At 57.8% G+C, this 17,065-nt stretch overlaps 1 protein-coding gene across 1 annotated transcript in view; it reads left to right on the top strand.

The window, feature by feature from the left end:
- The window catches only part of cfap61 (cilia and flagella associated protein 61), a gene marked incomplete at both ends in the record, with an annotated part of 26,659 nt that extends 9,594 nt beyond the window's left edge, over positions 1-17,065 (top strand). Inside the window, 13 exon segments of the mRNA XM_079753399.1 lie at positions 2,148-2,357; positions 4,420-4,542; positions 7,581-7,708; positions 8,960-9,052; positions 9,381-9,638; positions 9,640-10,067; positions 12,218-12,516; positions 13,278-13,605; positions 14,097-14,185; positions 14,255-14,460; positions 16,051-16,060; positions 16,064-16,234; positions 16,862-17,065. Coding sequence (XP_079609525.1) covers positions 2,148-2,357; positions 4,420-4,542; positions 7,581-7,708; positions 8,960-9,052; positions 9,381-9,638; positions 9,640-10,067; positions 12,218-12,516; positions 13,278-13,605; positions 14,097-14,185; positions 14,255-14,460; positions 16,051-16,060; positions 16,064-16,234; positions 16,862-17,065 — 2,547 coding nt within the window.

Genomic DNA, 17,065 nt, shown 5'->3' with positions numbered 1-17,065 from the left:
CCCCTCTAACCCTCTAAACCCCCCCGTGGCCCCCAGGACGTGGAGTTCCTGCGGGCCCCTCTAACCCTCTAACCCCCCCGTGGCCCCCAGGACGTGGAGTTCCTGCGGGCCCCTCTAACCCTCTAACCCCCCCGTGGCCCCCAGGACGTGGAGTTCCTGCGGGCCCCTCTAACCCTCTAACCCCCCCGTGGCCCCCAGGACGTGGAGTTCCTGCGGGCCCCTCTAACCCTCTAACCCCCCCGTGGCCCCCAGGACGTGGAGTTCCTGCGGGCCCCTCTATCCCTCTAACCCCCCCGTGGCCCCCAGGACGTGGAGTTCCTGCGGGCCCCTCTAACCCTCTAACCCCCCCGTGGCCCCCAGGACGTGGAGTTCCTGCGGGCCCCTCTAACCCTCTAACCCCCCCGTGGCCCCCAGGACGTGGAGTTCCTGCGGGCCCCTCTAACCCTCTAACCCCCCCGTGGCCCCCAGGACGTGGAGTTCCTGCGGGCCCCTCTAACCCTCTAACCCCCCCGTGGCCCCCAGGACGTGGAGTTCCTGCGGGCCCCTCTATCCCTCTAACCCCCCCGTGGCCCCCAGGACGTGGAGTTCCTGCGGGCCCCTCTAACCCTCTAACCCCCCCGTGGCCCCCAGGACGTGGAGTTCCTGCGGGCCCCTCTAACCCTCTAACCCCCCCGTGGCCCCCAGGACGTGGAGTTCCTGCGGGCCCCTCTAACCCTCTAACCCCCCCGTGGCCCCCAGGACGTGGAGTTCCTGCGGGCCCCTCTAACCCTATAACCCCCCCGTGGCCCCCAGGACGTGGAGTTCCTGCGGGCCCCTCTAACCCTCTAACCCCCCCGTGGCCCCCAGGACGTGGAGTTCCTGCGGGCCCCTCTATCCCTCTAACCCCCCCGTGGCCCCCAGGACGTGGAGTTCCTGCGGGCCCCTCTAACCCTCTAACCCCCCCGTGGCCCCCAGGACGTGGAGTTCCTGCGGGCCCCTCTAACCCTCTAACCCCCCCGTGGCCCCCAGGACGTGGAGTTCCTGCGGGCCCCTCTAACCCTCTAACCCCCCCGTGGCCCCCAGGACGTGGAGTTCCTGCGGGCCCCTCTAACCCTCTAACCCCCCCGTGGCCCCCAGGACGTGGAGTTCCTGCGGGCCCCTCTATCCCTCTAACCCCCCCGTGGCCCCCAGGACGTGGAGTTCCTGCGGGCCCCTCTAACCCTCTAACCCCCCCGTGGCCCCCAGGACGTGGAGTTCCTGCGGGCCCCTCTAACCCTCTAACCCCCCCGTGGCCCCCAGGACGTGGAGTTCCTGCGGGCCCCTCTAACCCTCTAACCCCCCCGTGGCCCCCAGGACGTGGAGTTCCTGCGGGCCCCTCTATCCCTCTAACCCCCCCGTGGCCCCCAGGACGTGGAGTTCCTGCGGGCCCCTCTAACCCTCTAACCCCCCCGTGGCCCCCAGGACGTGGAGTTCCTGCGGGCCCCTCTAACCCTCTAACCCCCCCGTGGCCCCCAGGACGTGGAGTTCCTGCGGGCCCCTCTAACCCTCTAACCCCCCCGTGGCCCCCAGGACGTGGAGTTCCTGCGGGCCCCTCTAACCCTCTAACCCCCCCGTGGCCCCCAGGACGTGGAGTTCCTGCGGGCCCCTCTAACCCTCCAACCCCCCCGTGGCCCCCAGGACGTGGAGTTCCTGCGGGCCCCTCTAACCCTCTAACCCCCCCGTGGCCCCCAGGACGTGGAGTTCCTGCGGGCCCCTCTAACCCTCTAAACCCCCCCGTGGCCCCCAGGACGTGGAGTTCCTGCGGGCCCCTCTAACCCTCTAAACCCCCCCGTGGCCCCCAGGACGTGGAGTTCCTGCGGGCCCCTCTAACCCTCTAAACCCCCCCGTGGCCCCCAGGACGTGGAGTTCCTGCGGGCCCCTCTAACCCTCTAACCCCCCCGTGGCCCCCAGGACGTGGAGTTCCTGCGGGCCCCTCTAACCCTCTAACCCCCCCCGTGGCCCCCAGGACGTGGAGTTCCTGCGGGCCCCTCTAACCCTCTAACCCCCCCCGTGGCCCCCAGGACGTGGAGTTCCTGCGGGCCCCTCTAACCCTCTAACCCCCCTGTGGCCCCCAGGACGTGGAGTTCCTGCGGGCCCCTCTAACCCTCTAACCCCCCCGTGGCCCCCAGGACGTGGAGTTCCTGCGGGCGCACTACGGCGTGGAGAGCTTGGTGTACTTCAGCCAGCACGACGCCCAGGAGCACGGCCGGCTGCGCCACCTCCGCCTGCTGCCCCTCTTCCAGCACCTCACCCGCCACCTCCTCCGGGACGTCCTGCGGCTGGCCCACAAGACCTGCCTGTACCTCTGCACCTACCGCCCCCTGCACCCCGCTCAGCAGGTGGGTGGCCCCTCCGTCTCCCTGGGGGTGGCTCCCTGGACAGGGAGGGAGGAGACGGTAAGAAGGTACAGAGCCAGAGAGACAGGCAGAGAAGCAGACAGACAGGCAGAGAAGCAGGCAGCCATTTGGAAGAGAAGCGGACGGCCGGTTAAGACGGGACAGCCCCCCCCCCCGCCCCCCCCCACACGAGGAGGTGCCAGGTCTCCCTTTCCAGGAGGAGGTGCCAGTGGGGGCCCAGGGCAGCAGGTGGCTCTGGGCCTGCCAGCTCCATCCCAGCTCCATCCCAGCTCCACCTCTCCACACCACAACAAGAGGCTTCTCCTAACCGGCTTCACAGCCTCTCCTCCTCCTCCTCCTCCTCCTCCTCCTCCCAGCAGCAGACTGGGGGAGGAGGAGGAGGAGGAGGAGGAGGTGTTAATGGAGCTAGCAGAGAGATGGGCTGGGTGGGCCACCAGTGTCCTCCAGTCCATGGCAGAGCACTGTCCCCCTGTGCCCCTCTAGCTGCCCTCCTCCTCCTCCTCCTCCTCCTCCTCCTCCTCCTCCTCCTCCTCCTCTAGCTCTCCAGCCAGACATCATTATCACATTCAGGGGCCTTCCTGCGGGGGGCCCTAGTGTTGATACCTCTGGAGCCGGTGAAGAGGTGGAGTCTGTGTGTGTGAGAGAGAGAGTTTGTGTATGAGTGTTGACTGGACCTCCTCATACTAGCAAAAAGCTAGCCTAGCTTCAGCCCCATGGTGCTCCGCTAATACTAGCAAAAAGCTAGCCTAGCTTCAGCCCCATGGTGCTCCGCTAATACTAGCAAAAAGCTAGCCTAGCTTCAGCCCCATGGTGCCTCGCTAATACTAGCATACAGCTAGCCTAGCATCAGGCCCATGGTGCCCCACTAATGCTAGCACACAGCTAGCCTAGCATCAGGCCCATGGTGCTCCACTAATACTAGCATACAGCTAGCCTAGAATCAGGCCCATGGTGCTCCACTAATACTAGCACACAGCTAGCCTAGCATCCGGCACATGGTGACCCACTAATACTAGCATACAGCTAGCCTAGCTTCAGCCCCATGGTGCTCCACTAATACTAGCATACAGCTAGCCTAGCTTCAGGCCCATGGTGCACCACTAATACTAGCATACAGATAGCTTAGCATCAGGCCCATGGTGCTCCACTAATACTAGCATACAGCTAGCCTAGCACCATGGTGCTCCACTAATACTAGCATACAGCTAGCCTAGCACCATGGTGCTCCACTAATACTAGCATACAGCTAGCCTAGCACCATGGTGCTCCACTAATACTAGCATACAGCTAGCCTAGCACCATGGTGCTCCGCTAATACTAGCAAAAAGCTAGCCTAGCTTCAGCCCCATGGTGCCTCGCTAATTCTAGCATACAGCTAGCCTAGCATCAGGCCCATGGTGCTCCACTAATACTAGCACACAGCTAGCCTAGCATCCGGCACATGGTGACCCACTAATACTAGCATACAGCTAGCCTAGCTTCAGCCCCATGGTGCTCCACTAATACTAGCATACAGCTAGCCTAGCATCCGGCACATGGTGACCCACTAATACTAGCATACAGCTAGCCTAGCATCAGGCCCATGGTGCCCGCTAATACTAGCATACAGCTAGCCTAGCATCAGGCCAATGGTGCCCCACTAATGCTAGCACACAGCTAGCCTAGCATCAGGCCCATGGTGCTCCACTAATACTAGCATACAGCTAGCCTAGCATCAGGCCCATGGTGCCCCACTAATGCTAGCACACAGCTAGCCTAGCACCATGGTGCTCCACTAATACTAGCATACAGCTAGCCTAGCACCATGGTGCTCCACTAATACTAGCATACAGCTAGCCTAGCACCATGGTGCTCCACTAATACTAGCATACAGCTAGCCTAGCACCATGGTGCTCCACTAATACTAGCATACAGCTAGCCTAGCACCATGGTGCCAGTAGTATCCAGTCCTGAGTCAATGCTAGTTTCCAGCTGGTGTGTGTGTTGTTGTGGACGGCTGAGCTCCAGATGACTGAACCCTGCTGTCCGTCCGGTTCCTCCCCAGACGCTCCACGCTGAGGGCTGCGTCCACGACTGCATGGTCCCCCTGGCGCCCCGCCGCCAGGTGGTCTACCCCCTGGGGGAGCTGGGACACAACGCCCCCTCCTGGAGGATCATGCAGCAGCAGGTGGGCAGCAGACAGCTGGCTGACAGAGGAGACCCCACACCCACCCCCTCTACCCACACACCCATCCCCGCCCCCTCCCTCTACACAAACCCTGGATGGAGAGAGGGTGGATGGGTGGAGGGAGAGAGAGAGGGGAGAGGGAGAGAGAGGGAGGTGGAGGGAGAGAGAGGGAGGGGAGAGGGAGAGAGAGGGAGGTGGAGGGAGAGGGGAGAGGGAGAGAGAGGGAGGTGGAGAGAGAGGGTGGATGGATGGAGGGAGAAAGAGGGTGGATGGATGGAGGGAGAGAGAGGGAGGTGGAGGGAGAGAGAGGGTGGATGGGTGGAGGGAGAGAGAGGGAGGTGGAGGGAGAGAGGGGGAGGTGGAGGGAGAGAGAGGGAGGTGGAGGGAGAGAGGGAGGTGGAGGGAGAGAGGGAGGTGGAGGGAGAGAAGGGGAGGTGGAGGGAATGAGAGGGAGAGAGAGGGAGGTGGAGGGAGAGAAGGGGAGGTGGAGGGAATGAGAGGGAGAGAGAGGGAGGTGGAGGGAGAGAGGGGGAGGTGGAGGGAGAGAGAGGGAGGTGGAGGGAGAGAGGGGGACCAGGTTCTCCTCCTGGTTTGGCCACCAGAGGGCGCTGTTCTGACAGGAACCAGAGCGCAGAGCAGCACCATCACAGAGATCTCTCATCACTGAGAGCTCTGATCAGAAGAAACCTTTAAACACACATGCCTTGATTTAGAATTGGGTTATTGCATCAACTTCATCTTCGTAAGTTGTTTTTACTGGGGCAGTGAATCCAAAATCGATTTTTCTATTGTTTTAAAATGTGGTAAAACGTCTCACATGATCTTAAACATGGTATTCTACGACTTTTGATCACTCTTACTGAAAAATACCATTCATTTATTATATATCGTTTTTGTAGTATAACGGTATTGTGTGTGGAGCGTTTAATCTACAACATCGCTCATAAATAGTATCACAAAGTTGCCGTGGGTCGCAACCACATTGAAAGCACCCTCCCTCCTTCCTCCAACACTTTCATCCCATAGGGTTTTGATCCCAGCTGAACCCGGTTCACCCACACTTTAGCCATTTATTCAGCTCATTTCCTGTTCCTGTCGCCTCATGGGTCCATGTTTGAGCTGGGATGAGATAGCAGCATGTTGATCACTGCCTGGATCAACGCTGAGCAATAACTTGAGCGTGACCCAACCAACAGATGATTCAATTATTTGTTCCTGAACAATATATCAAAAAAGCAATGAATCAAAAAACGAAAGAGGGACATTTAAATGGGTGTTCCCTCGGTCTCCTTCTGGATAACTGTTCAAATCAGCAGTTGGGAGTATCAGTTTGGGAGATGAAACATGTTATCTATGGATATCCCAAAATGTCCCCCAGAAAGCATTGACCTTCCTTTAGAAAGATGGAAGTTGTGGTGGTGCATATCGCTCAAATCAATACTCTAATCTCTCTTCAGGGACGTGTTCCGTCCTGACACAGATACAGGATCACCGTCACACGACCCCCGTCACATGACCACCATCCCATCACCATCACTTCCACCACCAGCACCACCTCCTCCACTACCTCCACCATACCCCCCCCCAGAACATCCACCATCTTTCATGGGCCCTGAGATAAGGAAGCTCGGCAGAGCTTTGTCCCCTAAGCCCCGGCCCGGCCAGCTGTCAGATTAATCACATTAAACGCACCTGTTCTCCTCTGTCAACGCGGGCTTGTGTTAGCGGTTGGCATGGTCACCGCCCGGGGGCCGTGTGCTTTAGGAAGGCTAGCCTAGTGCTGCCCCTCCTCATAGCAGGCAGCTGGACCAGGAGTCAGACCAGGAGTCAGACAGGAGTCAGACCAGGAGTCAGACAGGAGTCAGACAGGAGTCTGACAGGAGTCAGACAGGGAGTCAGACAGGGAGGCAGACCAGGAGTCAGAGCAGGAGTCAGAGCAGGAGTCAGACCAGGAGTCAGACCAGGAGTCAGACCAGGAGTCAGAGCCGTCTTTCTTTGGCACTGTAATGTAATGTAAGGATGATTCAAGTAAGGTATGACCTGATTTGAATGACGGTGAACCTCCAAGCCTTCCAGAGGTACCGGAGCCCGGAGCCTCCAGTCCAATAGGGACGTGAGTCTGGCCTCAAACATGAGGGGAACTTCAAGCTCCAAATGCTTTGAGCGGAAAAGGTTGAAATATCCTGGTTAGAGATCTGGATCTGACTCGCTCTCTTACTGGCTGTGTTTCCCCAGGGCATGGGGTGTGTGTGTGTGTGTGTGTGAGAAGTGTGTTAGTGTGCTAGTTGGTGTGATCACCACATGGGTGATGGATCAATATCAACACATGCTCCGGTGTGTCCATCAACACCTCGCCCAGTACCTCCAATAACCAGGAATACCAGAATCAAGATGTCTGCCTTGTTTTGCTCTTCATAATTTCTCCTCTCCTCTTCTCCTCCCCTCGCCTCTCCTCTTCTCTCCTCTCCTCCCATCCTCTCCTCTTCCTCCTCCTGTCCTCTCCTCTCCCCTTTATCCTCTCCCCTCCCCTCCTCTTCCTCTCCTCTCCTCCTCGCTCTTTTATCCTCTCCTCTTCCTCCTCCCCTCTCCTCCTCTCTCCTTTATCCTCTTCCATCCCCTCCTCTTCCTCCTCTCCTCCTCTCTCCTTTATCCTCTCCTCCTCTTCCTCCTCTCCTCTCCTCCTCTCTCCTTTATCCTCTCTCCTTCTCTCCCTTTATCCTCTCCCCTTGCCTCCTCTTCCTCCTCTCCTCTCCTCCTCTCTCCTTTATCCTCTCCTCTCCTCTCTCCTCCTATCCTCTCCTCTGCTCCTCTCTCCTTTGTCCTCTCCTCTCCTCCTCTCTCCTTTATCCTCTCCCCTCGCCTCCTCTTCCTCCTCCTCTCCTCCTCGGCTTACTTTCTCCTCTCCTCTCCTCCTCTCCTTTATCCTCTCCCCCTCTCCTCTCCTCCTCACTCCTTTATCCTCTCCTCCTCTCTCCTTTATCCTCTCCCCTCCCCTCCCCTCCTCCCCTCTCCTCCTCCTCCTGCTCCTCCTCCTCCAGGAGGCGTTTGCGGTGAGGCTCCTGAGCAGGAAGCTGACCCTGGAGCCCAAGGTGGTGCTGAACACGCGGGTGGTGGTGGTCGGGGCGTCCCTGACCGCCCTCGCCTTCCTGGAAGTCCTCGCCCTGTGGTCCGTCTGACAGCCTGTATCTCACTGTAACCGCCTACTGACGATGGAGGGGCTGGGTGGAGGCCCTGGGTGGAGGTGTTGGCTGGAGGGGCTGGGTGGTGGTGGTGGGGTTGGGTGGAGGTGCTGGGTGGAGGCCCTGCTTGTCACTGACCAGGGTGAGTGATGTCCCTCCCCCTCCTTTCACCTCCTCTCTTATCAGTCCTGACCAAACCTCTTTATGGGCCCCATGACGTGCCCCTCCCCTTCCCTCCCCCGTCCTCCCCTACTCCTCTCCCTCTGAAGGGCCGGGGTGGTTAAGACCCCCCCTCCCTGACAGTCAGGGAGGGTCAGATGGGCCGTCTGTCCCGGTCTGATAAGGGCTGCTGTGTGCTCCAGGCTCAGGGTCCAGACCCCATAACTCTGCCCTGAATGCCTCCGTCCCCCCCGTCCCCTCCCCGTGCTCCCCTCGGTGAGGTGTGGATTGGTGATCCATCCCTGATGGCCTGCTGCAGTACACCTCGTACCAGTGCAGCCACCAGGGGCTTCACTTGACCAGTTACCGTTCAGAATCTCAGGAATCAGAACCAAGTGATGTCATGATTTGGAATCAGGAGAATCATCAGAACCGGGGTCATCAGACGGGTCGTGGTGATCCGGTTCAGCTGACCGGCAGGACCAGATCTGGAAGAGATGTCTGGTTCTGTTGTGTTCCAGTCTCAGACCTGGAGCCTGTTGTGTTCCAGGCTCAGACCTGGAGCCTGTTGTGTTCCAGTCTCAGACCTGGAGCCTGTTGTCTTCCAGTCTCAGACCTGGAGCCTGTTGTGTTCCAGTCTCAGACCTGGAGCCTGTTGTGTTCCAGGCTCAGACCTGGAGCCTGTTGTATTCCAGTCTCAGACCTGGAGCCTGTTGTCTTCCAGTCTCAGACCTGGAGCCTGTTGTGTTCCAGTCCCAGACCTGGAGCCTGTTGTCTTCCAGTCTCAGACCTGGAGCCTGTTGTGTTCCAGTCTCAGACCTGGAGCCTGTTGTGTTCCAGTCTCAGACCTGGAGCCTGTCCTGGGATCCGTCCCTAAATGCCAGCGATGTCATTGAGAGAACTAAAGGCTATTTTCCATGACAACAGCAGCAGCAGACTGAGCGGAGATAAGCAGAGAGCCGTGGTCCCAGCATTACTCAGCAGACATGTTTACAACCTCTGCTCGTTTAATGATTGTTCATTTTGTGTGTGTGTGTGTGTGTGTGTGTGTGTGTGTGTGTGTGTCTCCGTCCCCTCAGCCCTCACCTGCGCTTCACCAGCCTCACTCTGGTGTCGCCCCACGGTTTCCCTGACAACCGCATCCACGGTGATGCCCACTTCCTCTCCACAAGGTCGGACTCTCCGGGAAACATCCGCCAATAACAGGAAAAACATGACATAACTATATAGATGAGATGGATATAAGGTGTGTGTGTGTGTACGTGTTTCTGTATGCGTGCGTGTGTATTGATGTATGTGTGTGTGTGTTGATGTATGTATGTATGTGTGTGTGTGTGTGTTTGTGTGTGTGTACATGTTCATGTATGTGCCGGTAATGTGTGTGTGTGTGTTAATGTGTGTGACGTATGTTCATGTATGTTCGTGTTCATGTGTGTGTGTGTGTTCATGTATGTGCGTATGTTCACGTGTGTGTGTTAATGTGTGTGTGTGTGTGTCCAGCGGCCCCCCCTCCCGCTGTAGCGACTCGGCACTGCTGGCGGTGCGCTCCGTGGTCGCCGTGGTGACCGGGCGGATGGTGGCCTTGCAGCGGGCGGAGAAGTGGGTGGTGCTTAGCGGGGGGGGGCGGGTCCCCTACGACCACCTCATCATCGCCACCGGCCTGCAGCACCAGGTCCCGCCCCTCACACTCACCCAGCCAATCACAGGCCTGCAGCACCAGGTCCCGCCCCTCACACACCATCCATTGAATAGACCTGAGTCCTAGGCGGTCTCCCATCAATGACCCCAAGGTGGTGCGGCGCAGCGTGTGCTCATCCAGCTGTTGTGGCCCTGCTGTGCTGCAGGTCCCCTGTCCTACAGGAGCCCCGCTCGGGGGCCCCCAGACCGAGGACCCCCAGAGCCACCAGACCCTCCAGACCGGGGACCCCCAGAGCCCCCAGACCCTCCAGACCGGGAGCCACCAGACCCTCCAGACCGGGGACCCCCAGAGCCCCCAGACCCTCCAGACCGGGGACCCCCAGAGCCCCCAGACTGAGGACCTCCAGACTGGGGACCCCCAGAGCCCCCAGAGCGGGGACCCCCAGCCCCTCCCTGCGGGGCCGCCCCCCAACCTGCTGACCCTCACAGACCAGCAGGACTGCGATGCGGCCCGGGACCTGGTCTGTCTGGAGCTCCTGGAGACTGGAGGTATGGAGGGAGGGGCTACACCACCACAACACCACCACCACCACAACACCACCACCACCACCACCACCACCTCCACCTCCACCACCACCACCTCCACCACAACACCACCACCTCCACCACCTCCACCACCTCCACCACCTCCACCACCACCTCCACCACCACCACCTCCACCACCACCACCACCTCCACCACCACCACCTCCACCACCACCATCACCACCACCACCACCACCTCCACCACCTCCACCACCACCATCACCACCACCTCCCCCACCACCACCACCACCACCTCCACCACCACCACCACCACCTCCACCACCTCCACCACCACCATCACCACCACCACCACCACCTCCACCACCTCCACCACCACCATCACCACCACCTCCCCCACCACCACCACCACCACCTCCACCACCACCACCACCACCTCCACCACTATCACCATCACAATCATCCCAGCACCACCAGCTCCACAACCTCCACCTCCACCACCACCTCCACCACCCCCACCACTATCACCATCACAATCATCCCAGCACCACCAGCTCCACGACCTCCACCTCTCTCACCACCACCACCATTACCAACAGAACCAACCCTTTCCCATCCCCCTCCCCTCCCCATGTCGTTACCCTGCTAATCAGCTCTGGAGTGCGTCTGTATAATTGCCGCCTTAATTAGTGGCCCAGAAATCTTTCATCTCTGATTCAGACCCCCCCACCATCTCCCTCCACATCACATCAGTACCTGAGTGCCGCACTGCACTATGAAGAGACACTTACGCACACTCACACACTCACACACACAAACACACACAAACACACACACGTCATTTAGCTGAATGTTCTTTCTAAAGGATTGTCCAATAATCACAGCGACCGTGTCTGATAAATCACTCTGAGCTGGATTCAGCACCATGGAGAGAGTCACCCTCTACCCACTCGCTCTCTCACTTACCTCATCCAATCTCTATCTCTCAGTTCTAGTTCATATTTTCACTTATCTGTCGCTCTCACACTCTCACACTCCCTCTCTGACCCGTCTCTCTCTTCACTATTTGTCACTTTCTCTCTCTTCCTCTCTCAGAAACCACAAAAAACCTTATCGTATTCACACGCAACAAAACACTACGGCCCCTAACGCTGGACCACTTTACAAGTCAGGGTCTCTCACAACAAAACACTACGGCCCCTAACGCTGGACCACTTTACAAGTCAGGGTCTCTCACAACAAAACACTACGGCCCCTAACGCTGGACCACTTTACAAGTCAGGGTCTCGCACAACAAAACACTACGGCCCCTAACGCTGGACCACTTTACAAGTCAGGGTCTCGCACAACAAAACACTACGGCCCCTAACGCTGGACCACTTTACAAGTCAGGGTCTCTCACAACAAAACACTACGGCCCCTAACGCTGGACCACTTTACATGTCAGGGTCTCAAACGCAACTAAACACTACGGCCCCTAACGCTGGACCACTTTACATGTCAGGGTCTCAAACGCAACTAAACACTACGGCCCCTATCGCTGGACCACTTTACAAGTAAGGGTCTCGCACAACAAAACACTACGGCCCCTAACCCCTGGACTGTACCACTCTACACGTGGGGGCTCCTCGGAGCGTTGCTCGGTCCGTTCTCTCATGACTACACTCCCCGTTGGCGCCGTCTATCAAACTAGCGTAATTAGCCCTCCAGACCATAATACCCTCTCGAGGCCAGGAGGAGGAGTCTAGTGTCGGACTGGAGCTCCTGATCAGAGTTCATAATGGTGTGTTTTTATGTGTACGTATTCATGAATATTCACGAGTTGTAGCGTTTAAATTTCAAAGGCTTCATGGCCCTAATGATGGCATTAAAACGCTCTCATGTTCGGTTCTCTGTTAGTGATGGCCGTATTGTTTCCATATGCTTATGGATTTGATACATTTCCTCACTGAAAAAGGCCATAATTCTTATTATCAATCCATCTGTAAAGACCTTAATAACAATATCATGCAAGAATAAACATGAAACCGATCAATCATCGAGTAGTCCAACCAGATAACGCGTAAGACCATTTGAAGATGGAATAACTGGCGGAGACATCAGAGGGATCAACGGTTCCTTTGGCAGTGGGCGTTAACCCAGCCTCTCGTTACCTAGGCAACGCCGTGGTCTACGGCGGCGGCCTGGACCTGTACACCTGCGTGGAGACCCTGCTGCTCCTGGGGGTCCGGGGGTCCCAGGTCCACCTGGTCCTCACCCCCCCCGCGCCCCCATCGGCCCCCTGCTGCTTCGGGGACCCGGAGGTGGGGCGGGCGGTGGACGGGGCCCTGCGGGGGGCCGGGGTCCCCGTCCACCAGGACTGTGTCCTGGCCCGGATGGACACGGACCGCAGCTCCGGGAGGATCACCTCCCTGTCCTTCTCCACCCGGGGGGCCCCGCTGCACCTGCCCTGTGGGGTACGTGATGCAGTACCGCTGACCACCACAGGGGGCGCTGCTTCCGCTGTTGGATTTCTTTAAGAAATGGCTTTCTCAAATGTAGAGGTTAAAGGTCCCATGACACGCCACCGGGTGTGGTGTGATTGGCCGTTACGAGACGTTTTTGAAATCACAAGTGGGCGTGTCCACCTAGATGTGTGCGGGATAGATCAGTCAGTGGACTGTAGCAAACGTTGCTCATCTATCCGACACACATCTAGGTGGACACGCCCACCTGTGATGTCATAAGGGGCAGATTTTAAAAAACGGCTTGTAACGGCTAACAGTATGTCATGGGACCTTTAAGGGGTAAATCCCAGGGGTACCTATTGTGTTCGTCATGTAATGTAAGGATAACTGGTTAGTAGCAGGGTGATGCCAGAACGCAGGTCGAGGCGTTGATATCCATTTTAACTGGTTTACTAGAACCAGAACAATGTTACAAGTTACACTGAACAGGTGCTGTAGAGCGCCCCCTAAGGCCTGGGAAGAACAATGCATTCTGTCGACTGTCCTTGACATATCAGTACCCGTACTCCTGCTTAACACTGCTGGCTTCTCGTTTCCTTGTTTTGTTCTCATTTGTTTCCTGATCACCGCTCCTCCTTTAAGTTGATCTTGAGCCAATCAGAGAAGGCCAACGCCCTCCCTGTTCCCCACCAGAGGGGGCGCTGTCTCCTCCGTGGAGAGGGCCTCAGACCCTCCGGTGGGGCTGTGATCCGGACGTTCTCCTCCTCTAGGTGCTGTTCAACTTCTCCGGGGAGGGCGTCGACCGCGATGTGTTCCGCAGCGTCCACGGCGCCAGCCTGGTGTTTGACGGGCGGCTGGTGGTCGACGCCCACAACTTCCTCACCGCCGACCCGGCCGTCCGCGCCGCCGGCCCGCTCACCAAGTTCTCCCGCCGCTACCGCGCCGAGCGCTGGGCCCACGCCTGCTACAGCTCCCGGGAGGTGGGCCGCGCCCTGGCGGCGGCCATGTTGGCTCTGTTGGACCCCTCCGTGGAGGCCCCCCCCGGCCACTCCGACCCCGACCATCTGATCCCGGAGTACTCCCAGCCCCGGGTCCGAGGTGGGCCGCACCGCTAGCTGGTGGGGGGTCTGGGGGAGATCACATACTGCTGCTTTAATCCCAGGGGGTTATGGGTATTCCGGACGTGACCCGGGAACGCCGACCGTGCCCGGTAACGCCGGCCGTGCCCGGTTAACGCCGGCCGTGCCTGGGAACGCCGGCCGTGCCCGGGAACGCCGGCCGTGCCCGGGAACGCCGGCCATGCCCGGTTAACGCCGGCCGTGCCCGCGAACGCCGGCCGTGCCCGGGAACGCCGACCATGCCCAGGAACGCCGTCCTTACCCGGGAACGCCAACCTGGGGATGTGTTGGGTTGATGCTGGTTTGGCTTGTATAGCGTGTATCCAGGTCTACTTTATAACCTACCAAAGCAGCGCTGGAGCTCTGTCCTTTGAACTTTACCATTTTTAAATAATGTGTGTACGTGTCTGTGTGTGTGTGTGCGTGTGTTTACTTGCCTGTGTGTGTGTGTGTGTGTGTGTGTGTGTCCAGCTGGCAGGCTTCCTGGAGGGTTCCACTACCTCCACGTCTCCAAGCCCTCGCCCCTCCCCCTATTCCAGCCGCCGCCGCCCCCCCAGCAGGTATGATCCCGGTGTCTCCCTCCCCCTCCTCTCCCTCCCTCCCCCTCACTGCCCCCCTTTGCCCCCCAGGGGGCGTCGGTGGTGACGGGGTCCGTGGACGAGGGGAACTACTTCCGGATTCACCTGGACCGCTACCAGAAGGTCGACACCCTCACCTGTCTGTCCCTGGAGCCCCTCCCCCTCTCCAACTACCTGTGTCTGTACGGCCGCCACCAGCTGCTGCTCAACCACCTGCTGGCCCGCAGCCAGGACGGCCCGACCCCCGACCTCTACAGGTGGGGGGGATAGTAGCATCTGTCCGGTCATGATTGAGTTATCCTATTCATCATGATTCTGTTATTCATTCAATAGAATCTACAAATGTAATACAAGTAATTGATCACGCTGAAACCTTTCCTGTAATTGTGTTAGTTATAAGTTATTACTATACTACTAATATTCTGGTATCTGATGTATACAGTTATATTCTGGTGTTATGAAAATGTCCACAGTTTAGTTCCTGTTTTGAAATGTGAGTGCCTCCCCAGACAAAGGGAGGCTAATGCTAACGTTCACCTGCTCTCCAGCGGATGTGGAAACTCACTCACACACACACACACAAACACACACTCTCCAGCCCCAGACACACACACACAAACACACACACACACACAAACACAAACTCTCCAGCCCCAGACACACACAAACACATACACACTCACATACACACACAAACACACACTCTCCAGCCCCAGACACACACACACAAACACACACACACACACACTCTCCAGCCCCCCACACACACACAAACATATACACACACACACACACACACAACACACACTCTCCAGCCCCAGACACACACACACAAACACACACACACACACACACACACACACACACTCTCCAGCCCCACACACACACAAACACACACACACACACACAAACACACACTCTCAAGCCCCACATACACACACAGACACACACACAAACACACACTCTCCAGCCCCACACACACAAACACACACACACACACACACACTCTCCAGCCCCACACACACACACACAAACACACACACACGCACACACAAACACACACTCTCCAGCCCCACACACACAAACACACACACACAAGCACACACATACACACACACAAACACACACTCTCCAGCCCCACACACACAAACACACACCTTCTAGTCGGACTGAAGTGATGACAACAACAGTCCAAAGTACCCCGCCCCCAGCCATGTGACCATGTGACCTCAACACCACATGTGTTGGTGAACAACCGGGCGCTGGTGACCTCTTATGGAGATTTAACACGGATGACCCTGGGTGTGTGTGTGTGTGTGTGTGTGTGTGTGTGTCCCCCAGGACCCTAATCTGTTTATGCAGCCCCCCCAGTCCCCGTCTGAGTCTGTGGGGCCGCTGGCCGGACAAAGGACCCCCAGCAGCAGGAGGAAGGGGGGGGGGGGGGGGGGGGCACGCTTAAAGTCATTGTTGGTCCCGCCCCACTGACCAGTACCGGGCCTCACCTGGGGGGGGCGCCGGGGACACGGGACAGAGCATGCAGCCACATGATGACACGTGTCAAAGATATTGTAACATGTAATAACAGGTTGTACCATGTAGTCACATGTTGTGTCATGTGACTACATGGCATAAGGTGTTTAACACGCTGTAACATCGCTAAATGTTACGGCGTGTAATGGCGCTGTAGCAGGCTACATGCTGTTACCTGCTGCGTGACGTTAACTGCTGCTGCTGTTACGTGCTACATGTTGTTAGAACCTACAGTGTGTTACATCGTTTGACAGTATGTTACAGCGTGTGTGTGTGTATGTGTTTTTGTGGTTCCAACATCAACACCATGTTCACAGTCTTACCCCATAGGGTAGTCAGCTGAGGTCCCAGAGCTGCGCTGTGATTGGTGAGGGGCTCCCACCTGACCTCCTGGTGTTCCACAGGTTCTTCAGGGAGCCCTGGAGCCTGGCTCTGTTCCACGACCGCTTCCCCGACCTGGAGCAGGAGATCCAGCAGGGCCTGGAGTCCCTCCCCCTCACGGTGAGCCCCTCCCCCTCGTTGTAGCCCCTCCCCCTCGTGGTAAGCCCCTCCCCCTCGTGGTAAGCCCCTCCCCCTTGCGGTGAGTCCCTCCCCCTCACTGATTCAGATGAATTCAACACTGATTCAAAGAGCCAGTGAGCCACTGATTCAGATGAATCCAAAACCGTGATCTAAAGAGTCACTGATTCAGATGAAATCACTGATTTAAAGAGCCAGCGAGCCACTGATTTAGATGAATTCAAAACGTGATTTAAAGAGTCACTGATTCAGATGAAATCAACACTGATTCAAAGAGCCATTGAGCCACTGATTCAGATGACATCACCATGTTTGAAACCAAAGAAACTTGGTTCAATGGCGTTTTGAACGTCAAGTTGAAGAATATAACGTGGTGACAACGTGTCTCAAACAACAGGGGTTTGAATATGTGGCTTCCATGATTCTGCTATAGAATCAATCATATAAAACGCGGTCCCTCTCAACCAGGAGGGTACCCAGAGCTCTGCTGGGGGTGAGATGCAGGCTGTAGGCATCACGTGATGTGTAACAGAGACTCAGGCGGTAACTCAACATGTAGGGCGGTTCATAGGCTCCGCCTCACCGTGCCACCACCGTCCTATCCTTCAGGACGAGGACGCCACCACCGTGACGGAGCTCATCCGTCAGCTGGCGGCGGGCCGGCCGGACCTCCGCGGGGGGGACCCGGCGCTCTTCCTGCGGGAGCGGTTCGCGCGGAGCCAGGCGCGTGCGTCGCTGAGGACCAGCGCGCTCAACTACCTGAGCTTCAACCGGAGCCAGCTGCCCGGGTACATGCCGCGCGGCCCGCTGTGA

This window comes from Pollachius pollachius, assembly GCF_949987615.1.
Source record: "Pollachius pollachius genome assembly, chromosome: 16".
In the NCBI taxonomy this organism is placed as follows: Eukaryota; Metazoa; Chordata; class Actinopteri; order Gadiformes; family Gadidae; genus Pollachius; species Pollachius pollachius.
Note: the sequence above shows the minus strand (reverse complement) of the source record. Positions and strands in the feature narration are given on the sequence as shown.